Source organism: Colletotrichum spaethianum (genome assembly GCF_022836535.1).
Source record: "Colletotrichum spaethianum MAFF 239500 DNA, contig03, whole genome shotgun sequence".
NCBI lineage: Eukaryota > Fungi > Ascomycota > Sordariomycetes > Glomerellales > Glomerellaceae > Colletotrichum > Colletotrichum spaethianum.
This window is the reverse complement of record NW_026054773.1, coordinates 505,356-530,877: the sequence shown is the minus strand read 5'-3', so window position 1 is coordinate 530,877 and position 25,522 is coordinate 505,356. Positions and strand designations below refer to the sequence as shown.

General features: G+C 56.2%; 8 protein-coding genes across 8 annotated transcripts; 5 read left to right on the top strand and 3 right to left on the bottom strand.

The window, feature by feature from the left end:
- Window positions 1–57: 57 nt before the first annotated feature.
- Window positions 58–1,198, bottom strand: ColSpa_01620 (homoisocitrate dehydrogenase; the record flags this gene model as incomplete). The annotated part of the gene is made up of 2 exons (XM_049267832.1): window positions 58–1,103; window positions 1,174–1,198. 2 exons carry the CDS (start codon window positions 1,196–1,198, stop codon window positions 58–60), a joined length of 1,071 nt encoding a protein of 356 aa, XP_049123789.1.
- A 3,488-nt stretch (window positions 1,199–4,686) lies between these two features.
- Window positions 4,687–6,572, top strand: ColSpa_01619 (uncharacterized protein; the record flags this gene model as incomplete). The annotated part of the gene is made up of 2 exons (XM_049267831.1): window positions 4,687–4,777; window positions 4,942–6,572. 2 exons carry the CDS (start codon window positions 4,687–4,689, stop codon window positions 6,570–6,572), a joined length of 1,722 nt encoding a protein of 573 aa, XP_049123788.1.
- A 560-nt stretch (window positions 6,573–7,132) lies between these two features.
- Window positions 7,133–7,624, bottom strand: ColSpa_01618 (37S ribosomal protein S8, mitochondrial; the record flags this gene model as incomplete). Its single annotated transcript, XM_049267830.1, has 1 exon — window positions 7,133–7,624. The coding sequence occupies one exon, from the start codon at window positions 7,622–7,624 to the stop codon at window positions 7,133–7,135; it is 492 nt and encodes a 163-aa protein (XP_049123787.1).
- A 1,299-nt stretch (window positions 7,625–8,923) lies between these two features.
- On the top strand, window positions 8,924–10,444 carry ColSpa_01617 (uncharacterized protein; the record flags this gene model as incomplete). Its single annotated transcript, XM_049267829.1, has 3 exons — window positions 8,924–9,119; window positions 9,223–9,671; window positions 9,728–10,444. The coding sequence occupies 3 exons, from the start codon at window positions 8,924–8,926 to the stop codon at window positions 10,442–10,444; spliced, it is 1,362 nt and encodes a 453-aa protein (XP_049123786.1).
- Window positions 10,445–11,534: 1,090 nt separating this feature from the next.
- Window positions 11,535–12,629, top strand: ColSpa_01616 (secondary metabolism regulator laeA; the record flags this gene model as incomplete). The annotated part of the gene is made up of 1 exon (XM_049267828.1): window positions 11,535–12,629. The coding sequence occupies one exon, from the start codon at window positions 11,535–11,537 to the stop codon at window positions 12,627–12,629; it is 1,095 nt and encodes a 364-aa protein (XP_049123785.1).
- Window positions 12,630–13,256: 627 nt separating this feature from the next.
- ColSpa_01615 (uncharacterized protein) lies at window positions 13,257–15,323 on the bottom strand (the record flags this gene model as incomplete). Its single annotated transcript, XM_049267827.1, has 3 exons — window positions 13,257–14,509; window positions 14,624–14,784; window positions 14,848–15,323. The coding sequence occupies 3 exons, from the start codon at window positions 15,321–15,323 to the stop codon at window positions 13,257–13,259; spliced, it is 1,890 nt and encodes a 629-aa protein (XP_049123784.1).
- An 827-nt stretch (window positions 15,324–16,150) lies between these two features.
- On the top strand, window positions 16,151–18,300 carry ColSpa_01614 (mechanosensitive ion channel protein Msy2; the record flags this gene model as incomplete). The annotated part of the gene is made up of 2 exons (XM_049267826.1): window positions 16,151–17,959; window positions 18,016–18,300. The coding sequence occupies 2 exons, from the start codon at window positions 16,151–16,153 to the stop codon at window positions 18,298–18,300; spliced, it is 2,094 nt and encodes a 697-aa protein (XP_049123783.1).
- Window positions 18,301–23,443: 5,143 nt separating this feature from the next.
- Window positions 23,444–24,917, top strand: ColSpa_01613 (uncharacterized protein; the record flags this gene model as incomplete). The annotated part of the gene is made up of 2 exons (XM_049267825.1): window positions 23,444–23,554; window positions 23,637–24,917. The coding sequence occupies 2 exons, from the start codon at window positions 23,444–23,446 to the stop codon at window positions 24,915–24,917; spliced, it is 1,392 nt and encodes a 463-aa protein (XP_049123782.1).
- Between the last annotated feature and the right edge of the window lie 605 nt (window positions 24,918–25,522).

Here is a 25,522-nt window from a genome sequence, read left to right as displayed (position 1 = left end):
TCATACAAGCCCACCTCCCCACATCTCTCCCTTCCTCTCACTCACACACAAACTTCCTTACAGTCTGCGGAGAATGTCCTCGACAACCTCGTCGGTCTTGGCGGTACCGCCCAGGTCAGGGCTGAGGAGCTTGCCTTCCTCGAGGTTGGCGTCAACGGCGGCGTAGATCTTGGCGGCGGCGGTCTCCTCGTTGAGGAACTCAAGCATGAGGGCGGCGCTGCGGAGGGTGGCGATGGGGTTGGCAATGTTCTTGCCCTGGATGTCCGGGGCGCTGCCGTGGCAGGGCTCGCCAATGGCGAAGCCCTCGCCGACGTTGGCGCTGGGAACGAGGCCAAGGGAGCCGACGAGGGCGGCGGCGCCGTCGGAGAGGATGTCGCCGTACAGGTTGGGGGCGACAATGACGTCGTAGTCCTCGGGCTGGCGGAAGAGCTTGTAGACCATGGAGTCGACAATCTGCTCCTCGACGGCGACGGAGGCGAAGCGGGGGTCGGAGAGGGCGAGCTTGGAGGTGGCGCGGAAGAGGCCGTCGGTCTGGGAGAGGACGTTGGACTTGTGGGTGATTGTGACGAGGGGCGACTTGTGGATGCTGGCGGCGCCGGCGTCGCGGATCTTTTGGCGGCGGAGGGCGATGTCGCCGGCCATGGCGGCGATGCGGTGGGAGGCGCGCTCGCTGATGCGCTTGATGGCCTCGGCGACCTTGCCGTTAGGGCCCTCGTAGGTCTTCTCCTCCTTGACGTACAGGTCCTCAGTGTTCTCGCGGACGATGACCATGTCGATGGGCTTGGCAGCGGTCAGGACGGTCTTGACGGGGCGGACGTTGGCGTAGAGGTCGAGCTTCTTGCGGAGGGCAACGATGGGGGAGGAGTAGCCCTTGACGGCGTTGGTCGGGGAGGAGACTGCGCCGAAGAGGGCGCCATCGCACTCCTTCTTGAGGACCTCGACGGTCTTGTCGGGGAGGGCGGCACCGGTCTGCTCGAACGTCTCGAAGCCGGCCTTGAGGTCGGTGAACTCGAACTTGAGGCCGAGGTAGGCGGGGAGAGCCTCGAGGACACGGCGGCCGGCGGGGATGACCTCCTTGCCGATGCCGTCACCGGGGATGAGGCCTGGGCGGTGGTGTTAGACGAGGCATTGGACGACGAAAGCGTCAATTGGAGTTTCTGGGGGTGGTCTCACCGATTCGCAGGGTTCTGACAGACATGGTGGGCGTCAATTGGCGTCCGGGCTTGAAGTTGAGGGCTGTTTGGAGTGGGCGGATGGAAAGTTCAAACAGGTACCCGAGGAAGTGAGTCGCAGCAAAAAATCCCCACGGTCGATATCGGAGGTCGGGCCAGCCACACCGAGGGCCGTTCGGCGAGCGACCAACGGGCGGTCGACATTGACGGGGCTCCCAGGGTCACCTTCTTGCATGCAGCCGTAATACGGAGTCATGAGGTACCGTTTTTATGCAACCAGGTACAAAGTGTACATTAGATCTTTTTTTTCAGACGCGGCTAACTATACTGCTTCGCGCTATTGCATCAGCCCACGGTAGCACTGGGATGCACAGCTCAGTCAGAGACGCGATCAGGGCACTTGGTGAACACCATTCGCTCACGCATCGCAAATCCGCGAGTCTTGGGTCTGGGGCGCGCGGGAGCTTCACTCTTTGAGCGTTGTCAGCCTTGAGATCACTTGGAGCCACATCGTCATTCTCACTGAGTCACGGACGGCATTGGCCGGGTACTCGGGATATGGTTCTTCGTACCAGTGGGCGACCGGGGAAACACAAAATCGAAGAAATTGCCCCCGGGGCGGAAATTATCGACAAGCCTCGAGGTATTGGCTGTCGCCGTTTCGCGGCCGAGGGCAACGCGAAGTGGCCCCTGACGATATGAGCAGCCCAAGAAGAGCCCGACGAGGGGGACTGTCCTCCCCACATTCTACAGTTCCTAGCGTGTTGGAGAGGGGAGTCGGCAGCAGGGAAGAACCGGGTTTGGGGGCCCTTTCTCTGCCAGTCAGTCCTTGGGGGATGAGCTTCCAGAAAGACGGGAGCTTCCTCTCCCCCCTTTCGCGCCGCGCGGTAGGGTCCCCGAGAAGCTGTTGTTCTCCCGAGATGAGAGACGATGTACCCATTTGTGTCATTGGCTGCCGGCTGGTGGGATGGAGGGAAAAAGGGGAACACGTTCCAGATACACGACCTTTTCCCCTCCTCTAGTTGAGTCTCGCCATGACGGTTGTCATGAAGCTTGGGAGGTTTCTGAGGTGGAGAGCCTTCAGTTGCTGGAGCAGCACAAATTTTATTGGCGCTAATAACAAGACAGGCACTTTAAGTCAACAGTGCTAGGTTTTTTACTCCCCTCTGTTTCCACAGGCTTTGGTTTCTTTGAACCGAATAATGCATTATGTTTCTGTGTAAAGGCTAAAGGCCAAAGGCTACTTTAGCCCAGGGGGGCACTGTAAGCGGCAAAAGGCGGTAAGCCAGGCCACATGCAGTTACCGCCAATGCACAACGCGGATAGGGACTTGGAGAGGTGCTCTGAAACATGAGACCGTGCATAAGGTAGCTTCCACTAATTTTCATCTACTTTTTTTTCTTTCCCTTTCCACTTGCTGAGACTGAGAAAAATCACTCCGAGGTGGATTCATGTTGCGAAGAACAAAGAAAAGCGACGGGAGCGGAGCCTTAGATGCCGCCACAACACGACACGACACCGCATCAACCACAGCGCAACGGTGAAGACCCGGACCATCCGTTCTTGCGCCTCGGCTAGCATGTTCCGACGTCTTGTCAGACTGGCAATGTCGCCCGGCTCTCTGTCCCATCCTCAACTCGACCGTGCCCCGAGCACTAGCAAAGCTGCTAAACTGATGCAAAGATGAGAGGCACAGCCTTTTGCTGACACCATCTCGCGACCATTGCATGCGGGAGGGGTGTTATCAGCTTTCCCGACTTTTGGGGGCTTGGCGGCCAGTCATTAGCCTCGACCCGCCTCTGGAGGACTGACGAGAGGGGAGTCAGAGAGAGTGGGCGGGCGAGAGAGGGAGGTCAGGAAAAGGGGGTCATCGAGGGCCGTTGCTCGGTACTCTCTGTAATGAGACCCCGGGGCCTATCACCACCCACCCAAATTGACGAGATCAAAGAGTCACTCGTCCAGACTGCACGAGTTCGGGCCCAAGACTGCATGCAGAGCAAGTCAGGGCAGCAGAGGCGAACAGTGGCCCGTTAATGAGCTTCTTCCAGAACCATGCCAGAAAATCAAATGACACCCTTGGCCAATGGATCTCCCACCTCAAGGCCCCTGCAGGCGATTTCGACAAGCGAGACGAAGGGACGGGGCGGGAATGTCCAGTGGTATCTGTGGGTGCTGCTGCCGCTTGCCCGTCCTGCACCTAGGTACAGGTAGGCAGGCAGGAGGCGCATTTCTATTAGTGCCACTTACACAAGCTCTCTCTCCAAGAATGTCTAGATGCATATCTCTCTCTCTCCACATCGGTCGGTACCCAACGTAGCGGATTACGCGGAGAGGTACATCGAGACGCGACGTAGGAAAGCCGCAACATCTCCGTGCACCTGATGAGCTGGCGTCGGGACGGTTTGGTAGCGTAGTAGCATGTGCATCCATGGGAACCCCTGAATTGCTCGCACACACCCCTCATCGACGGCCCCTAGATGCACATCATCACTCCAGCAAAGACTGGCTGGCCTCTTCGGCGGCGTGACAGAGGACAGTACGCAGTATGGAAAGTAAGGGAAAAGGATGGGATCGAGACGCCCGACTGGCAAACAGTGGCCTCGCGCGTGTGGTGGGCTTTTCCACATCCTGATCGATCCAGTCCCCTTGCCTTTCGGATTATGAATATGAATATGATTATGGGGGTGCCCGTAATTTAAATGCCAGCCCTGAAGGACAGCAACCTCACTTCCCCTTCTCGAACCACCTGCCACCCTGTGCCCTGACGGCCTTTTGACCCTCCTCTTCCGAAGTCTGAGTCTCTGACCGATCTGTCTCGACTGTTACTTTGCAACCTCTCCCACTTCCTCCCACCTGAGCCTCTGCAACTGCTGCTGTCCAAACGATAATCACGGACAATCACGCCCACCGAGCGAGCCCTGGAGACGGACGAGACTCTGGCTGAGACACCCAAACAACACGCACCCAACACCTTTTGCCCATCTTACACAAAGCTGTACTGCAGCCTCATCCTCTTCTACTCTCCTCTACTCTGCTCTGCCTGAATCTTGCTGTCATCGATCATGCATCTCCAGCTGTCATAGCAACTCGCTATTGCTCCATCAAACCTCAGTCCACAGCTCCAACCCACCATCAACCCGTCAACCTTGTCTGCCTCGCTGCAGTGGCACCGCCGACGACATCCCTGGCCGTTTGCCTCGAAACCCTCCCTCCCAACCAAGCTTGTATTCGCGACTTCGCGCTCGCCCTCAGGCTCCTACACCCCAAAAAGACACAGCGGTGGCCTCGGCATGCGCTTTCCCTCTGGAAACACGCCAACTCTGAGTCCACTATCGTAACCAACCCATCGCACCTTTGGCGCGCCCGCGTTTCACCGTCTCTTTCCTCAACATCGGTCCCGTCCCAACTCGATCCGCCCCGTCGCAACTCCCACACTTCCTGCATCCCTTGCAGCCCTTCCTCCCACCGCTTGCCCCCGAACCCAGTTGATCGGTAGCGACCCAATACCGCAACCATGTCGGCCGTCAAGAACCTCCGGGCCATGTTCGAGCAAAAGGCCGACACGAGTCCCCCTGATCGCGGAAGGTCTCCCGGTCTCTCCTCCAGTGAGTTTACCCGTCATATTCAACCCGATCCACGGGTGCAGCTACACTTCAAGAGGTCTGCCGGAGACACGTTCCTGGGACAGAGTGGGCTACCTTGTCCAACCGTCCTACAAACACCACTTGTCCGCTGTTTCGAGCTCTGCTAACTCCAAATCTCCCTGTAGACGGCACCGAGACCCCTCCTCCTCCCGCCCGTCCCCTCTCCAAAATCCGAACCAGCTTCGTTGCCATTGAAAAGGACGGAAGAATAGGTCTTCGCCGCGATCCCAGCAACGAGTCGAGCCGCAGCTTGACCCGGCGGCTAAGCGGCCATACCGAGGGCGAGGCATCCGTGTCTGGCCTCTCGGATAAGACCGTGGCCACCGAGGACACCTCTGGTGGCTACAAGACCAACATTGTTGGCAGTCCCATCCCAGAATCCCCTCGCCGTTCGGACACGGACAAGCTCCCAAATGGTTTTACACCTCGAGACTTGGGGGCCTTGACCGACCACCCAAGCCACAACCCCGATAAGCATGTCGATGTAGAGACACCTACGCCAGAGCTTCTGCCCGGCGACCCGACACAGAAGTCTCCCGAAACCACCGCTACCAACGGCACTGCCCCGGCAAAGGCCCCAAAGACCGGAGCCACCAAAGACTCTACAAAGACTGCCAAGAAGGTCCCCGCCAAGTTGGCACCTCCCGCTACTATCACGAGAGCAAAGACGCCCACGAGGTCTCCGATTACTGCAAAGACGCCCACAACGGGAACTGCGGGCTCCAAGCTAAGTGCTCCCAAGCCCCAGCACGACACTTCCAAGAAGACGCCCGAGAAGACGGCGACAGCCACACCAAAGTCTGGTGCAAAGCCCGCTGGATCCAACAAGAAGCCTACCCCGATTCAGACTTCTCCCGGCGGCACGGGCTTTGTTAAGCCCAAGGTCAAGTCGCCCACAAAGCCCGTGAAGCTGCCTGCTTCCCTCATGGCCCCGACTGCTGCGTCTGTCTCCAAGGTCAGGGAGACTCCCCGTGAGACCCTTTCACGCGCCTCTGGCAACCAGGGCCGCCCCGCTAGCAGAGCCAGCGCGACTGGTGCTGCAGGCCCCCACAAGACCCTGAGGCGTCAGAACTCGGTCATCAACCGCGCCAGGCCCAGCATCGGCCCGCCCCCGAAGAAGCCTCTTCAGGATCACCCCATCACCAAGAAGGACAAGGAGATTGATGAGAGCTTCTTGGCACGCATGATGCGCCCCACGGCGAGCTCCAGCTCCAAGCTGACGGAGAAGGCCCCCGTCACTCCTCCGAGAAGCCGGAGCGCGAGACCCAGCAGTGGCAAGAAGGCTTCTGCTTCAAGAAGCCCCAAGAGAGCCCTCTCTAGACCCGCAGCGTCTCGGACTGGAAGCCCCTTCACAACGAAGGAGGCTCCGATCAAGCGGGCCGCGCCCGAGACCCCCAAGGCCGAGACGGCTGAGGCCCCTAGGACCCCTGAGGCCAAGGTTCCTGTCACGCCGGAGCCCATCATTGAGGAGGCCGTTGCCGAAACTAGCCCCGCAAAGGAGGCTGAGGTCGAGGCCCCCGTCGAGGAGCTTGTAGTCGTCGCCGAAGAGCGCGCCGAGGACCCCGAGCTGGACACCCTTGCTCAGCAGACTGTCGAGCTCTCGCTCAAGGAGGAAGAGGCTGAGGATCAAGAGCTTAAGAGCCCTGATGAATTCGAAGAGCTCCTGGCGGACGAGAAGGACACCGCAGAGGAGAAGCCGGAGGCAGTCCCCGCTTCCAGCGATGCGACCACAGAAGTCAAGACTGAAACCGCATGAGGAAGTCAAAGAGTGGCGGAAGTGACTGTGTAGTTTTAGAACCAATTGGGATGTACCATGATACCTGTCCGACAAAAAGGCGTAAATTACTTCGTTCAAGAGAGTTTTTAGGGTTCCGGAATAAGAGGAGCTGGTGTACAGGGCCCAAGATTAGTTATAGAGACTGAATACCACTCGCAACAGATTTTTTCAAGTGGTTCGTTGGTACCTGTGATTCTGTCCCGTCTCGGTAGTGTTTCTGACCACTCCACTGTCTACTCTGTCGTGACTTACCAAACAAGGTATGATGGAACAGCACCATAACGCATCGAACACAAGGCGATGAAGAAGCGCAAAATGGTGTGTGTTCATGTCTTCTCTAGAATACAGATTTTTGTACATTATATGGAGGACAATACTCCTACAGGGCTCCCGCCGGATGGCTTCGAGGCACTGCCCTCTGGCGCCTTTTGAATTCCCAAGACTCCTTTTTTCCCAAGGCCTATACACCCCCCTGTGTGGTGGCCATGGTGATCTTTTTCTACTCAACCGCTTCCACTCCCCTGGATTTCGGCTTCAATTTATCTCGCACGGCACAAGACCATGCCGCCGACTTTCCTTGCCAGCGCCTCCCTGGCCTCCAAGACGCCCCTGTCGGTGGAAATGAAGAGACACTCGCCGAGGCCGAGGCCCTTGACGAGACCGTTCTTGCTGTTGAACCCGCGGACGACGAGCTCCAGGTCCTCGATGTGGACGCGGATGGGCCGCGTGGGCTTGGTGACCATGCTGAGGCCCTTGAGGACGGGCTCGTTGTTCCAGTACTTGAGGCCGAGCCAGAGGCGGCGCGTGGCGACGTTGGCGGAGGTGACGGGTTCCGGGTTCGTGCCCATGTCTTCCGGGGCAGGGGGCGTGGGGCCGCCGCGGTGCAGCGAGGAGATGAAGCCGGAGCGGTGGAGGGCGAGGGCGAGGTTGAGGTTCTGCTTTGTGTTTGTGACGGAGGTCATGCCGAGGCGTGCGCGGGAGGCGTTTTGGAGGTGGGAGCACATGTTGATTACGTTGGTGAGGCCGCCCATTTTGATTGTTGGTGAGCCGCTGGCTCGATGCTCGGGGAAAGAGGGTGTCGTGGAGGAGGAGTGAGGTTCGTGAGGTTTCGCAGCGGGAATCGAGGTCGGTCGCGGGTCTCTGAGGACAGTTAGCGGTTGGGTTTTTCTGGACAATTGATGGGCTGGACATACCGAGCAAACGTCAATCAAGCACTTAAATGATGGATTCAACTTCAGGTCTTGGAAAGGAGTGTACTGAGTGTCGACTGGGCTCCGGAGGGTTACACGCGAGGAATGATCCGTCGCCTGACAATCGCGATAGGGAAGCTATCGCCAAAATTTTGGACACCAGGCGCGGACCGACGTCCAGTGATGACTAAGGACACTTTTTGAATAGGTACCACGGCCGGATCCGTGCTCCGCGGCCTTGGGTGGCCCCACCCTCCGGTCAAGGGGGTCCAACTGGAGAACCGACTCCCAGTGTCTTGTCACTTGCACCGCTTCACCCCGGCCGGGACTCGTGATTGGCTCGCACCGACGCCCTGTAAGCGCCGAGTCGACCACTCGATGCGACCAGAACCTGCAGCTTACCACCCATGCATCTCACAGCACGCATGCGCGCCGGTACACATGCTGGAGCTTGGGGGATGGCGGGATGGGATTGGGTTGGGTTTGGAGGGGTCGCGGCGGGCGGCGCAAGGCCGCAAGACCTAGTGGTCTTTTCGGTTTCCTCCTTCTCGGGGTTTGCGGTCTGGACTACCAAGTGGTACAAAAGATAAAGGGCAAGGAGAGAGAGGGCCAGGGTGAGCGTAAGAAAGACGTCGGAAGACCTTTGAGATCCTGTTTCTCTGGAGAGGCCTGATATCCAACCTACTTGGAAACCATCAACACACACCGTCCTGAGACCTCTCGTTCGAAACTCGTGTCCTTCCTCGTCTCTACAGGTGCCACACACTCTTGACACTCATCGTGCGCGACCGCTGCTGTTGGCCTGCGCGATTGCTGCTGCCGCCCTTGGCTACTCACCGAGGCGGGGTAATCCCACAGCTTGCGCCTCTTCCCTACCTCCTTGATCTGATCATTGCTGCTCTTTGATTGCGGTCGCCGGGGGTGGTCTGCTACCCTTGAGAGAAGTCTATTCTTGGAGCTGCTTGCTCGGAAAGTCGGGACCAAGAAAGATGGCGACCCGGCCGGGCGAGGAGAACGTCGCTACTCTGTGAGTTTTCTTCCGTCGAGCCTCGCCAAGCAGCCGTCCTTGTCCTCTTATCAACGGCAACTACTGTCTGCTCTCGAGTCAATTGCTTCGGCCCCCAAAGAAATAAGTGCAATATGGCTGACTGGCCCGTCACGCTCAACAGCTTTGGAGACGTCCATTATTTCTACGGCCCGCCGACCAACAACCCGCCGCACCACCGCTTCGACAAGGGCTCCTACGTCTACCTGTTCGAGAACGCAAACGATCGCCGCGCGCGGATTGAGATTGCCAATCAGCCCGGCACCGAAGACCAAGATGCCTTTGACGGATGTGGGTGACCTGCCGCCTCTCAACTTCTCTACGAAGCCTCCTCTTCTCCAAGAAGTTCTGGTTTGAAGACGATGTGGGACAACAGCTGACGACGAGCTCATAGTCCTGGATAAGACGCACGTCCGATACTCGTACAACCACCAATGCATGGTGACGCTGATTGTCGGCGAGACGACGGACCAGATGGAATGGCACCTTCCGACCTACGACCCCCAGAACCAGAACAAGTACCATTACAAGCTCCACTCGCTCGACATCTACTTCTGGAAGGCCGAGGACGCGCTGCAGTTCGTCAACGGGATCCGCTTCGTCCTCCCGCCGTCGCAGGTCGAGATCCTCGATGAGCCCCAGCAGCAGCAGCAGCAGCATCTCCAGGTCCATCAACCTGCCCCCGTGAGCTCCGTCGTGCAGCAGCTCGAGCACGTCGCGATATCAGACCCCAACTACGGCACGCCCAATGCCACCTCCCACACCGCGCCGCCGAGCTTGCCCGGACCTCCTCCAATGTCGGCTGTTCACTCCCCCGAGCAGCAACAGCCGCCCGCCAGCTTCGTGCCAATGGCATACAATCCCGCGGCCCCGGCAGCCCCAGAGACCATCCGCCACAGGGAAAAGACGCCTCCCCCGAGGACGGCATCATTGACCCCCTGGCCGCGGCCGTCGCATACGACGCGCAGGCCCCGTTCTCGCCGGGCTTCGTCCCGCCACCCGGATTCCAGAGCGCACAGGGCGCCGGCATCAGCGGTGCGGGTCTGCCTCCCCCGCCTCCGCCGCCGCAGCAGCAGTTCGGTGCGCCACCCACCCACCCGGGGCTCCAGCGCGCGGTGACGATGCCCGTGCAGGCCGTTCACAACGGCCTCGCTTCTCCCGGGCTGACGAATCCGTACGGAAGTCCGTTCCCCGCGTCGCCAGGCTTTCAACAACCGCCGCCGCCCCCGTCTCAACAGCAGCAGACTACCCCGCCAGCTCAGCAAGCATCCCAGCCCGCCCCTCCGCCATCCGCGGCACCGCAAGCCACGCCCCCTATCACTAGCCCTGGTCCAACAGCAACACCTGCGGCGGTGGCGACGTCCGTTTCCCCGCCCGGCGGCTTCTCGCAGTACTCGTACGCTAGTAGCAACGGCACAGCCACGCCGCAGCAGCAGCCGGGCGCGTTCGACTACTCGATCCACGCACAGGCGTACCGGCCGACGGAGATGGAGGCGAGCAAGTACAAGGGCTACACGGGCAAGCAAGACCCGTCGGGGAAGCTGGAGCAGAACTTTGGTCGGCTGGAGAAAGGGGTCACGGGGATGCTGAGGAAGTTTGAAAAGAAGTTTGGGTGAGGTACAGGTTCTTGTTAATAGTGGAGAGGTGGATGAAAAGGAGGGTTTGGTTGTCCATGGGGTGGTAATGAATAACGTGTCGTGGACTGCTTAATGTGTATGGGAGGAGATGTATACCTTGCTAGGCAGAACCTGAATGGAAATTTTTGCTTGAATCTAGCCTGTCGACGCCTCTGAAGCTGTACCACAGGTTACAGGTACCAAGGTATAATCTTCCAAGGTCGAGTAGAAGCCATATCAAGTCTAGTATCAGTAGCAAGTTGCTTGTCTTTATCAAAGCCTAATGGCCTTACGGACTGGCCTTTGGGAAGTGCCGTTCTCATAGAAGGCTATCTTGGGATTGAAACGTTTGTCTCTATTCGCCGCTTCTATGTGATGCCACAATGCTTTCGTGGACTCACGCGTCTACTTTAATATCAGCTCGGCAAAGCGGGCCGTGTTAGAGCACACAAATCTCATGGCACCATGCATAAGACAGCTCACTGGACAGCTCACTGGACAGCTGGAATGAGTATGCAGCAGAGTGTCATTGCTGTATTATCTGTGCTGTGTTAAGTGTTATGCTGTACAGTGTTGCACAAGTTCAACCGCTGGATCCTTGCCTATCTTTTAGGTTGTCTGCTAGTGGTATAAGCTTATATTAAGTACGGATAGATAAAATCCAATAGGGAGCTGCAAAAGGCACACGGTCTTATCTGATGATGGATTAGCTGCCCAGATTGCATCCGGCTTCACTCATGGAAGCCTAGGTCCTCCTGCTTACGTCTCTTCCACGACCAAATTCTTGAAAGCAAGTGTATTCATCGCCATCGACATGCCCAAGACACGTCAATGTCAACCTTCGATGCGACACTTCCAGTTCAAGTATGGTGGGTTTGTTTTGGTGATAAAGCGGGAACCATTGTTACAAGGTATCAAACTGGCGGTGGAAGGTGGGGGTGTGCTCGCTAAAGGACGACAAAGGGGTGAGACAGATCGAACTCTCCCCGACTACAGCAACGTATCGCATAGCTCTCATGGGTCGCAACATTTGACGGCGCATCGACTGATAGGCTTCTAGCGAGTCGAGTTACAGTAGCAATACTATGCAATGGCCGATCAACAGAAAACACAGCCAGCATCGCAACCATTGTCCACAGCAGACCGAACGGCGACCCAGCCGGCCGTACAACCCGAGTCTGATGCGCCTACTGCGGACAAGGATGCCATGGCTGCCAACCACATCGACGCAGCCTCGCTGGGCGGGCTTTCGGCGGATAAGTCGCAGGCAGTTCTTCTCTCTAGCATCCTCGATTACCGCCGCGAAAATGGCCGCACATATCACCGTCTCAGCGACGGCAAATACGTCATTCCCAACGATGAGCTCGAGCAAGAACGTCTCGATATCGCAAACCATCTCTGGATGCTGACCTGGGACGGCAAGTTCTGCTTGTGCCCGAAGAACGAAGGTGCTAAGCGAGTACTCGACGTCGGCACAGGTACCGGTATCTGGGCCTTGGACTACGCCGACGAGCACCCGGAGGCCACAGTCATTGGCGTAGACCTGAGTCCCATCCAGCCCGGCTTCGTCCCGCCCAACTGTTTTTTCGAGGTCGACGACGTGGAGCAGGAGTGGACTTGGCCGGAGCCCTTTGACTTGATTTTCTCGCGCAACATGGCCGGCAGTCTCCAGGACTGGCGTGGGTTTGTCGCGCAGGCCTTCGGGCACCTTGAGCCGGGCGGGTATCTCGAAGTCCACGACAACCTGTACCCGCTCGAGTGCGACGACGGTACCTTGAAGGAAGACTCGGCGCTGTTCCAGTGGTCCAAGTACATAGTCGAGGCCACGGACAAGATCGGCCGTCCTATTACTATTGCCCCCCAAATCCCCAAGATCCTCGAGGACGTTGGCTTCGAGGATGTGGTGGTCACGAGACAGAAGATGCCGGCGTCGCCGTGGGCCAAGGACCCGAAGCTCCGTGAGCTGGGCAGTTGGACGCAGGCGTCGCTTCTTCCCGGCATCGAGGGCCTCTGCCTCGCTCTCTTTACTCGCGTCCTGGGTTGGAAGCCGGCGGAAATCTTGGTTTTCTGCGCGAACGTGAGGAAGGATGCCAGAAATTTGGGCATCCACGCGTACTGGTACGGCTACTCCATCTATGGACGAAAGCCGTTTCCCAAAGGAGAGAAGCCGGCCCATGCCTCATGATCGGCGTAAATGAAGGCAATCACGCAGTTTTTTACTTGGCTTATGTTCGCTTTGGCTGGTGGCTATCTCGTATCTATGAAGCGTGTGTATTTGGCTTAAAACGATGAACATGAACCATGCTGAGAGAAATGGCAGGTGTAGACTGAAAAGTGAGTAGGGGACGTTTCTTCTCGGAGTCGTCTTGTTCCCGTTTGCGAGGCCGAAACTAGAGTCTGGCCAGACGAGAACGGCGATTATGGTTAAGAGTTACCTTGACGTTGCCATCTCCGGGAGTTGTTCGTAAGTTCTGCCTGCAAGGACTTGTATCAAGTTGAGGGCACTCGGAACTAGGCAATCGTCGTTTGCCCGTGGCCTGTAAGTCAATATGTCCTAGACTTCAGCAGAACCCTTATGTTATAGAAGGAACCATATTAGGCCTCGAAAACCAAAACAGATTCAAACAAGTACCATTGCTTATATTCACATGTATGTATACTCCTCTTCTTCTTTAGCGATTCTATTGAGTTTCTACTTAAACGGGCGAGTTTTTCATTCGGTCCTCGTATGTAGCGGTCCACTCTGCTTTCCCACCGCCCTTACACAATGTATGTATATTTGGCTATGCTTCCACGTCTTCAACGCTTAGACTCAGCTTGACGGCTCATCGCCATCCCTCACGAAGCGCGGCCCTTTCTCATCCACCTGGAGTCGTAGCCGTAGTTCCTGCGCCATAGTCCGCAGCTCCGCATCTCCCATGTGCTGCCAGTCCTTCAGGTGCTCGCGGCTATCCGGGTCAAGCCTCAGAAGCAGCGTGGCCAGCGGACTGGTACGCCACGCCTTGATGTTCGCCCGACGCGTCTTGATCACGACGCCGATGAAGAGCGCCAGCCCGAGGATCCAGACGGCCACGGGCGCCGAGACGTACTGCCATTGCGCTGTGCAGATTTGCTTTGGTCCGTTTGTCGTGCCGTTGAAGACCGGGCGGGAATCGTCGTCGGAAATCTGCCACGACGAGAGCCTGAAGGCGTTGGTGAGCCCTGCGGCGACCTTGTTAATGCCACATGGAACCCCATCTTGACTTGTCGCTGTTTTGTCGCCGTCACAGTATAATGGCGACCAATTCTTGTTGAATGTGTGTAATTGGATATTCCGAAATCCAGGCTCGGAAGAGTGGTAATTGAATCCCGTATCAGTAGGCGTGCTCCAAACGTATCCAGTGAGAAGACCGCCGAGATAGTTTCTCAAGCCCGTGTACGTGGTTCCCGTTATTAAGGGTGAGGTGTACTTGTCCGCTTGTTGCTTGCTTATGTTCTTGTTACGACCGGGGTCGTCAAAAGTAATGGAAACATGGCCGTCGGACAACGTAAAGTTGTCCCATTGCTCGACGATGTCAATCAACGGTACGGTGTCGTCGGTGGTGGGCAGCGCTGCGTTGTTGTTGCTGTTGTCGACCGGGCGGGTAATGATGAGACTCTGCCTCTGCATGCAAGGAACAATGACGCATTCATGAGCGGAAAGGGGTGAATCCTCTGTGATGATGAAGGGTTTCGAAGTGTTCGAAGCGGAACTCCCATAAGGCAATCCCACGATGGATTGAACCAAGGCCAATGGTGCCGTGTAGTTGTAAACAAGAGGGTGCATCGTAGTGTTCATCACCATGACGATTCTGTTAGGGTTGTAGCTCTGCTCGGTCATGTCGGTGCTGTTGAAGGAAAAGCCGTTCGGCAGAGCCACATTGCATCCTCCCGCATCAGTGAAACCGTCTTCACTGGTGATCACTGGGGTGCAAGTGCGTGTGAGTAGGTGACTGATATCGGTGCAGCGACTACAAGCCGCGATGGTGTAGTATTCGTTCCAAGCGCATTCGCCTGTCTTGCACTTGCTCGCAGGAATAGCCCATTCTGCAGACGAGTCTTTCAATGCCTCATCAACCGCATGTCTGAGTGAGTTGTCGACTCCTTTGACTCGCTAATTAGCACCGTACACAAAGATCAAGCCAAGCGGGTCTCACGTACCTGTGCCGTTTAGAGGCTCGAACTCGTAGCTGAATGCATAGGAGAGGAGGGCGTTGTGGTCTGCCTCACGATACTCGATGTTGACAGTAAGCAAGTTCTGCACGAAAGGGCCATAGGCTAGAGCCAGCAGTGACGCCAGACCTCCTAGAACTGCCAAATGCCTGTGACGATGATTATTATGTATGCTTGGACAAGTAACAGCCTTGTGTGGTAACTAGACCTACTTGAATCTGAGTTTCCAAATAAGCTGAGCACTGCCGAACTTGCCGCGCGAAGCAGAATCGAAAACCTCCAGGTCGGCGAGTTTACGATCCTGCTCCATGAACCATAGATATTTTAGCTGACCCAGGCTCTTGGTGACGGGGATCATGGCACATGTTGAGCCCAGAACAGAGAGCATGGAAAGCAGCGAGTTGATTGTCAGCCGGAAGGGCTCTTTCTTTCCCGGGACCTTTGCTGTCCAGTTGGGGACCTCATTGTTGTCGAAGTGTTTGACCACCATGCAGATGGCGACAATTGCAAGGCCCGAAATCAGGATGCCGAAGACCTCCCAGATGTAATACCAGTCACCGAAGAAATCGGTGACTCGCTCAAAAAAGGTCTTGTTCTGGGGTGGCTCTTGATCCTGTGTAGACGATGCCAGAGATGGCTCATCAACAGGCCTTTCGGTCACAGGAATCTCCGTCTTTTCGGAAGCCATTGTGAACGACTCTGGTAAGAATCATACAGAATAGGAGAAATCAAGAGATGAAAAAAGCTGCGGATCAAGGCTGAGCGAGATACACCCAACACCATCGTATTGTGGACAGCTTGTTCATGGTCCATGAGTACTTATGATTGTCCAGCAAGGTGCGATATCAATCTCAGTAGAGGGACTAAGCGGTGGCAAGCTATTGTCGAAGCCTTTGTGCTCGGACGTTGTAGATCAGCGTAGGCGAATTCTGCCCTTAGACCACACGGAGTCTGGACCTAGGATCCACGTTTAGACCATGCGAAAGACCAGTTTAGCCGCGTCCTAGTCTGATTAGAACCCGCCATCTTGGGTCGATCTGGCTTCTGTCGCATACTGGCTCGAGCCATGACCGAGTTTAGCAATTTTTAGCTTGACTAAAACAATGATAGCTTGGCGTAGAGTTTGGGGTTCGAAGGAATATCTGAGACGACGGACGATAAGCTTTAAGTAGCGAGGACTAGTGTCGAGCTCGCTGGCCTGAGAAAATCACGGCCTTGAGGGCATCGACTTCTTGGTCTTTGACACTCGGCGACACCGGTCGATGTCTACCTGTAACATGAAAGCAACGTGGACCTCGGCCAGCCCAGACCTTGTTGCCTCTTTGAATAGCCCCGACTTGGTCCTTCGCCACGAGAGTTGGACCTCTTGTGGTGAAGCCGCCGTTGCGGCCTTCGAGTCTAGACCGTTATGTGAATGGGCGGGATGTCCGTGTCTGACTGTTATATCTTCGTGTCCAAGTTGTCTTCTCGGCGGCAGGGTAAACCTAGCATCTTCAATCTTATCCTTTATCCATTATGGCACGCAACAGCTTGGTCATCGACATCGAGAAGGTCGCGGCACCTCACCCGGCTGACCCCTTGGTGAAGGTGACGTCCATCTCTGCTCCTTCAGTCAGGTCCTCCATTGACAGCCTTCGACCGGGTCTCAAACAGACCAGCAAGTTCACCTTTGACGAAAGCGAGATGATGGCCCTTGATAGTAATGCAGGCACCCGCGAGAGCCTGGGTTGTATGTACGGCCGTATCTGGAGCTTCAAGGCCCTTCTCCGTTGGGCACGACACTTCATTCCGGTGGCCGCTCTGTTGGGCATCCCAGTTGCGCTGCTCGCGACCGTCTATTCAGACCGGCGTGCCGACGGCGTTCGGCTGCTCGGCCTCTTCGTTTGGCTGGAGGTTGTTTGGGGAAGCCTCTGGCTTTCGAAGCTGATCGCAATGCTCATGCCGACGGCATACGTCTTCGTCTGTGGTATCGTCAACTCCGGTACTCGAAAGTATCACCCCGTTGTCCGGAAGATTGAGACCTCCATCTCCCTCGTCTTCTGGACCATCATCGCCTACGCAACCGTTGTGCCCGTCTGTATGGCGTTCGACTCGGCCATGAAACCCCCAAATTGGGTGCTGATATTGCAAAAGGTCGCGCTGGCTTCCATCGCTGTGGCTGCCATGGTCCTCGTCCAGCGGTTCATCATCCAGCTCATCAATATCACCTACTCGGCAACGCAGTTCACAACCCGTATTGCCGAGTCGAAGCGCCGAGTCGCCATGCTAGACACGCTTTACGCATCGTCAACACGCGCCTACCCTCCTTTCTGCGACCGGTTCGCGCAGGAGGACTACACAATCATCACCGGCGAGGTTGAGAATAGAGATAGCTCGCCAAGCAAGCTTCTGGCCAACGTACGCATGGCTGGTCGCGAGGTGGCGCAGGCTTTTGGCCAGATGACGGCCGACATCTCGGGAAACAACTCGCTCTTCAATACGCAGGCTGCCCATACCATCGTCACCGAGGCACTGGAAGCCAGCACCTCATCCGAAGCTTTGGGGCGACGCATTTGGAAGTCGTTTGCCCCCGAACATGGAGATGCTCTTACGCAGCAAGACCTTGAGAAGGCGTTTCCCACTGATCAGCTTCGTGATGTCGAGGAGCTCTTCGCTCTGCTTGACGTCGACCAAAACGGAGATGTCAGCCTGGACGAGATGATCTCAACTGTCGTCCGTATCGGCCAAGAGCGCATCGCCATCTGGAAGAGCACCCACGACATCAAGTCGGCTGTGCGAATCCTCGACGGTTTCCTCCAGGTGTGCATCCTCGTCGGCACCGGCTTGATCTATGCCGCCTTCTTCAGTACCTCCTTCTCAACATACCTCGCCACAATCGGCACACAGCTCGCGGCCATCTCCTTCGCCATTTCCGGTACCGTTCAGGAGTTCTTGGGCTCGTGCATCTTCATCTTCGTGAAGCACCCCTTTGATGTTGGCGACCGCGTCAAGATTGACAGTCACGAGATGACCGTGGAGAAGATCTCGCTCCTGTACTCCGTCTTCCGCAAGGTTGACTCCAACAAGACAACCCAAGTGCCCAATATCAACTTGAACAGCATGTGGGTAGAGAACGTCTCGCGAAGCGGGCCCATGCGCGAACGCATCAACGTGCAAATTGCGGCCGACACGAGCTTTGATGACATTGAACGGCTGAGGAAGAAGATCCGCGACGAGGTCAGGGCACCCGAGAACCGTCGCGACTTCCGAGAGGATGTCGACGTTGAGCTCATATCTATCGGCGACATGAGCAAGCTCGAGGTCTACGTCGAGGCCGAGCACAAGGTACGTTCGAGTCCAGACGGTGCTGTTCACTGCACTCTCGCTAACCGCAGAACTAGTCCAACTGGAACAACGAGCACGTCCGTCGCCTGCGACGTAACAAGCTGATGACCGCCGTCGTTTCCTCTCTGCGCGCCGTTGCCATCAACGGACCGGGTGGAGGTAGTGCGACCCTAGGGGATGAGGCGAGGCCGACGTACCAGGTTGTGGTGAGCGAGGAGACGGCTGCGGCGGCGAGACAGAAGCACCAAGACGACAAGAGCGCGTCAAAATCCTCATCGGCGGTCTCATCTGCCCTGGATGATGGCCCGGGTTCTTTCTTGGGGGTGATACGGCGGGGATGATGTCAACTGAATATTGATGTAGTAGATTGAAGCAAATGGTATCGAAGACAGTTCCTGTATGATGAAGACTCTTCTTGTTATGTGTATAATTGCAAGGAAAGGGTTCCCCGTGTTGAGTGATACTGACTGATGTCTGTTTGTCAAACCAGGCCTTACACAAGCTGAGTTTGTCGATGGTAACGTCCCGTTGTCTTCAGAAGGGTCGATGTCTCCTTAGGATCAGCTAAAGTTTTAAGCTGTCTTCGTTTCCCTTTCAAAGTCTCGAGAGGATTCTTCGATGATCTAATCCCCATCGCATTTTTGGATCTCGGTTTCCATGACGATATGCTATGAACACAGTTTGGCGGAGAAGACACTACATAGATGAAAACCTTTTTGCAGACATGTTTTTGGCAAACCGGAAGACTTTTACGTGGTGCAGAAATGCAGAGCACCCTCCGGCACTCGATAATTGGCCGACCCCCCTTTTGTCCTCCCCGTCAGACAAGAGGCTTTCCACCTGTAGGAGCTCGAGTGAGGGCACATCAAATGGCATTACCATTAGGCTTCAGGTCATTGAATTGAAAGACCGACCTCATGAAATGATAGTAATTGTTTCGTGCCATGCAATAGGCGCGATGTCCTGGTGGACAGAAGGAGGCTGGAGCCCCTTTGGCATGCTCCACGTCAGATTCATAAAGTCCCCTCGTTCCGTTATCCTGGATCCAGAAAGGGATGCAGTAGAACTAAAGCAACTGTTCCTACCGAATGAATAGAACTCGTACATACTGTTGAGCAGTGCGTGTGGTTAGCGGCGCCGTTCAACATGTCCAGGTCAAAATGCCCTGAGAAGAATACACCTCGAAACTACGAATCTGGCCATTCTTCCCAGCCTCGAAGAGTGGGCCTGCGAGTGTAAAAAGTCAATATCTCCATGTTCCCCCACGCTGCTCGATCGACGCCTAGCTCGCCAACCTCGTCGGATGAGAGGAAGTATGCCCTCCAGGGGCTGGACATATTTGGACTTTTGCCTAGTTATCAATGCACTCCATTACCTTATGTCGTGAGGAGCGGACGGATTCCCGAGTGGTTTAATGGGTATGGTTGGATATATGGGTATTGAGATGTAAAAATGCCTTTTTTCAATTGGACGGACATTTGTTCATAGGACGGATCGTCCTTGCGGTCACAAAGGCCGTCAGAGATGGGCGCCGACTGTTCTATGGTCAGGCCAGGCCAAATAAGATAAGGTAACGCTTCAAAAGAAGAACGCACTCATGAGGTTGAGGCGACATATCTACGTCATGCACGAATGCAATGAACAACGTAGTGGATGGCTTGGAAGGATTCACGACCATTTGGGGGCCGCAATACTAGGTCAATTGGTTAGGCGGTGAGGTACTCAGGGCTCAGCATGCCGAGGTGGATTGGTAGGATGCGAGATACAAAATGCAGGTAAATCCTATCCCGCCAGTAGGGGAATAAGCCTCCGTGAGACAGCGGTACCAAGGACTGTTGGTTTGAGGATCCTTGCGACGAAGACAGAGAATAATCATGTTACAAGTGATCTCTCTCAGCTAACAGATGGGCGCGGGGCGTCATTCTTCGCTCTGCCACTATTTCTGCGTTCACACGAGGAGTTGAAGTTTAGCTTTCACCACTCACTGCTGAGCCTGTCTTGAATCAAGCCACAGCTCGTATAGGGTATAGAGGTTGTGGCATGCTGAGAAGGCAGATTCAACGTTGCGTTGCGTTTGAGTACGGAATGATTCAGATTCCGTGCCAGCGGATTGGACGGCGCGTTGAAGTTGCCGGAGTAGCCGACTTCAACCTTCGGCTGGTCGACCCAAGGCACGGCCGGCCGGCCGGCCAGCCTATGAAAAATGGTGGAAGGATTGCAGCTTGACTGCTTGGTGTCAGCGCTACCGGCGACGGGCGACGAATAGAAGAAGAGCGCTAGGCGATTGGATAGTTTGAGACAGCATGCAGGTATGTCTTGGATGAGGATCCGCAATGTCTAAGACCTGCATCGGCCGGCCTTTCGTTCCTGAGTAACTCTGTAGGTAGAGTCGTGCCCCGAAGAAGTCTCAAAACTGAGAGTGGACCGGGTGGTGCCAGGCTGTAGGTTTCGCAATTATGCAGAGCAAAATCAGAACATGCGCATGAGAGACCAACCATGGCAGGATTCGAAGGTTGGGAACGCATGCGAATCGAAGTGGATGGCAGTGTAGTAGAGCAGCGCCTAGGTAGTCCGCGCAGCTCCAAGCCACATGGTCATGACGGTGCGGGATGAGGCGGTGCTAGAGATGGCGGGGCACGCTGGACGTTCCCGAGGTGGCTGCGGGCTGTCAAGCTCCTGAATCGTTGGCGATTACTAGTTGGAATCGCTACCCCGGGAACCCTGCAACGCCTTGCTGACAATGGCAGAGTACATGGATGGCAAATGGTCTTCAAGATTCATACTACGTAGTTTATGTAGCAACAGCACCAACGGTGGCTGGTGAAGCGGTTTCCTGGCTCCAAGTTACTTGGCCGTTGTGGTGTTGCTGGGCCACAATGCTTGTTACTGGAAATAGCACCTCGGGCAAAATTGGAGACGATGCTGGGAGCCGTATTCTTCTTGGTCTAGTGGAGACGTGGATCGGAGCGATCGGGGTAGAATGGAAAGCACAAGCCGGATGGCGGCATGGTACGGCGAACTTGCTCTTGAGCATACCCTTGCTGGTTCTCTCTCCGTGTGTCACAACGTGGGAAGGGAAGCGAATGAAATGCCCTAGGGCAAGGAAATGTCAGCAGTAGAAGTAAGGCCGCAGCCTTTGGGACGTGTGTGCGCTAGAGTCTCGTCGTCAGGGTGGAAGATGATGTTTCGTCTGATGTCATGCGTGGAACCCGAGTCAAGAAAGAGATGGAGATGGCGATGGGGAATGCCTACATACCGGTACACTAGGTGATGGGTTTGGGGGTCCAGAAGTTTGAGGGTCTGAATGACAGGCAGCGTTGCAACGAGACCATGGACAGGCTGCCGTTTGAAACGCCTCGCGCCAAAGACGATGGCGGCAGCACCGCCTAGACACCGCCTCACGCCCCGATAGTCTGGCACCTACCCGTACCGAGGTGGATTGGAGGCTTGGGGGTTGGGCCGACTGACGTTTGGATGCCAATGAGGCGCTGAGGGGAAGTCGGGGGGTGAGAGGGAGGCCTTCGGTCTGGTGTGACGCAGCGGCCATCGCTCAACGCTCTGGAATTTGTCTTCAGACGTATCATCCCGCTGAGGCATTCTCGGGCGGCGGCGGAGCGTCGCATGACGGACAGAGATCGGTGAAGCCGGGGGCCGCATTCCAGGGAGATTTGATGGGAACAAGGTTCGCTCTGTTTGCGGAAGTCAACTTTTGACAGGCGGGAAAACGGACAGGGCCCCCTCTCCCTCAACGTGGTGCGTCCAGTTCGGCTCTACGGAGTACTATTCAATTTTGCAGTCGTCTTCCCGGTCGGGTTGCACGGCGTTGAGATTGGCGCCGAGGTTTGTTTCTCATGCGATGAACATTGTTCGTGGATATGCGCAAACTCAAAGTCTGTCGTTCTGCCAGCCCGCCGTCCTAAGTATCTTGATTGGCACTGAACCAAGTCGGATCCGTGTGCAGCCATGTGGTCTGGTAGGGATTGGATTTGTATTGTCTGATATCATATCATACAAAAGACCTTGGAAGAGGATCGGGTTCGCGGGGTCCTTTGCAGAGAGACAGGTTGACAAAGGCGACTCGAGGAGGGAAGGGAGGATGGGGGCGCGACGACTCGCGGTGCTCCAGCACAGCACCACAGCGAAAGGGAAGAAGAAAAAAAAAAGGTCTACGGAAAGTTTGGGTTAGCACAGATATTTTTCCCGCCGCCGGCACACCCACTAAGGAACATACACGAGCGACGCTAAAACGAGGGCCCCACTCGGCGAGGTTAAGGTATCTCTCGTGCAATCGTATGGGAACGAGGTACTTTGGTTTGGGGATGGAGAGACGGAAGGAGGCATCGGGGGTCCAGAAACTGCAACCGCAAACCCGTGCTGTGCAATTGCAACAGCTATGCTGCAGGCAGAGGCAGGTGCAGGTGCAGGTGCGAGGCGCGCGGGTGCCCAATCTCTTCTGCCTCACGCTCCTCCTGCCTCTTGTTGCTGCTGCAGCGCGCTGAGGCATTCTCTTTCGACTCCGTTTCTATCCCTCGTCCCCGTCCCTCCCCATCCCCGTCCCCGTCTCATCTCGTCTCGTCTCGGCTTGTCCTTCATCCTCGCCCTCATCCTCGACTAGCTTTTTTTTCTCTTTTCCTCTCTGTACTCCTACATCTTTCACTCCGTATCATCCACCACTACTACTACCGCCACCACCGCCGGCGACCGTCAGTTATACCCAGCGCCAACGAGCACCGAGCTGCGCGTGTCGTCGATCTCTCTGCTACCTACCTACGCAGTATAGTACATGGTCATAGTAACCCTTACTAAGACCCGGGGCTCGAAATCGAGCTGATCCCGATCCAACGCTGCTGCCTCTTTATTACACACTACCTGCCTACCCAGCTCTCCTCCGCCTTCTCCCAAGCAACTCGAGGAAGGCACCGACCGCCTTGCTTGCTCCGTGCCTCCCAGCCTCACACACGCTCATCCATCGAATCCACCCACCCCCAAAAAAGACCCTTCCATCTTGCACACGACCGAGTGCCACTGAGCGGTGGAGACCAAGTACCCAAGTACCTCAGCACCGTCTGGACCCGGACCTGGACTTGAACCACCATCAGCACCAGCACCTGCACCTCACTCACCTGGACCTTGTCCCGTCATCCTTCTCACCTCACCTCATCTCACCTTTGGCCGGCTTTCGACCAACTCGATCTCTGCCCTCCTCCTCGTTCTCCCTCTTGCTTTCTTTCTCTACACATTAACCCTTCTTTGTTGTTCTCACGACGAACCGCCCGCCTTTCCGCTTCCCCTACAGTCACCTCACGCTATCCTAGAATCGCTGCCGTCGCCAAGCATCCATGTCCCAGTCCTGACGCTTGTTTTCGCCCTGCGCAGCTGGGACGCCCCGCCTTAATTCGCACTACGATTCCCTGGTGTCTCTTACTCTATTCGCCGACCCTTCCGTGCCGGCCTCAATCATAATCCAGTCACTCGTTATACACAATGTACCTCAAGATGCGAATACCGTTCGACCTCTCGCCTGGTGTTCAAGCCCGCTCACCCACGGGCCTGCAACGTCGAGAAGAAATCGACGGCAGGAAAATTACCACAATCGTACGTGCCAGAGCTTTTGGCGGGCTCCTCGCTGCTCCTCCGTCATCTTTGAACAAGCCGCTGACGCCAACCGCTACTACAGGTCATTCTCGCCGTACTAGTCCTCCTCATCTTCGCCGCCTTCGTCACATTTTCGTTCCGCGCATCTCGTCGTTCTACCCGCAACAGTGCAAAAGCCTCCCGCGGCGGCTTCCTGAAATCAATATGGAGCACCGGTGCTGGACGGAACCGATACCGCCAGGCCCAAGACGAAACCTCCACTTCGACCGAGCAGCTGACGACACGCCGCTCGCGCCCGACTTCCGTCGCCTTCGACGCCTCGGCCGACCAGGCGCAAACTGACGCCCGCTCTCCCAGCAGTGCCGTGAACCGCAATACCTCGATCCGTTCCATTATGACGCTGCCTGCTTACAGGCCCGATCCCAACGACAATGAGCAGGTCCTGGGTCGCGAGGGCGAACGCGGAGGTGTGGATGTTGTCATTGAGTACCCCACCGAGGAGAACGAGGAGGATCTGCGCGACCAAGAGATGGAGGCCCTTTACCAGATTCGCCTAGCCCGCCGCCAAGAGCTTGCCGAGCGGGAGGAGCGGAGGAGAGAGCGCCGTGAAGCACGGGAACGTGGCGATTTCGTGGCCCTCGACAACATTCGGGCGAGGGCGAGAAACGCCAGCAACAACAGTGTCCTCACCGTCCTTCGCGAGGAGCACGAACGCCTCAAGAACGAACGCCAGAGAGCCGTCTCCAGCGTGTCGTATGCCGACCTCGGTGTTGCACGTCACGATGGAACCCGCCTCCGAGCCAACAGCACTGAGAGCGAGAGGATGGGCTTGCTGTCTGATTCCGCCAGTATCGCTGCCACATCAATCCGATCCGGCGCCGACTCCGCCGCGAATCACAGGAGAGGTCGCAGTGCTAGCTCCGTGATGAGCATCGAAAGTGACCTTCCCTCGCCAGGTTTCGCATCGAGGTCCCGGGCCAACTCCCGCCCGGATACTCCGCGCTTGGACACCCAGGCGGGCTCCAGTCCGGAAATCATCGAGGCCGATGTGGGTGAATCCGGCATGCCCATTTACTCCCCACCCGGATACGATGAAGTCTCGCTTGATGACGAGCGCTCTCGGAGCAACACCCCACAGCCAGGCACCGAGCCTCCGCCGAACTACCCTGGTCCTGCCCAGCAGCGTGCGGACAGCATTGCCTCGAGTATGGCCGGCTTGGCTGCCGACGAGCAAACAACAAATGGTCCGACAGACCAACAACAGCGACAAGCAAGGATACCACAACTACCTAGCCTGCGTCTGCAGCAGGTGCCTCAGATTGTAATCGAGCCCTCTAGCGCCAGACCACACGACGACAGGTGAAGGGAGAATGGGGCCAAAAGCGCGACAACACACAACTCATGAATACGGCTGAAATCAATGAGCCTGTTGTATATGAATGAATGTCCGGTGCAATCTGTTGGATGTACACGAAGCGAAGCCTAATTTGGCAAAACCACATACATGTAGGGCAGGGTGATTGCTGCTATGACAACACCCGAGATCTCATTTGTATAATATCTAAGCAGCAACTGGATATCGGCGTTGGGCAAATATCGTTCCGGATAGAACGGGTTGCAAAGGATACCAAAGCGTTGTTTTATAAAGGAAGTTGCTGCGCCCATACGCAGGTCAGGCTCTACGCCCTCGACCTGGTGATGGTTTAAATTCACTATATCGAACATGCAAAATGACCTGCCTCAGTGAAGCATACATTGGCCAATGATTCGCAGCTCGGTAGAAGTGAGCAACGCCAGGTGTAGGGCTGTTCGAAAGGATATCCCACATTTCTGACATTGACAGGGGCAATTCCGGCCATCGTTCTCAAATATATCGCCAAGTGCACTCAGCGTGATCAATACAGATGCCGAGCTGGTTTCCTGGTAGCAGCGTGCTCGTGTGCGACCCAGTTCATGGCTTGGTGACGA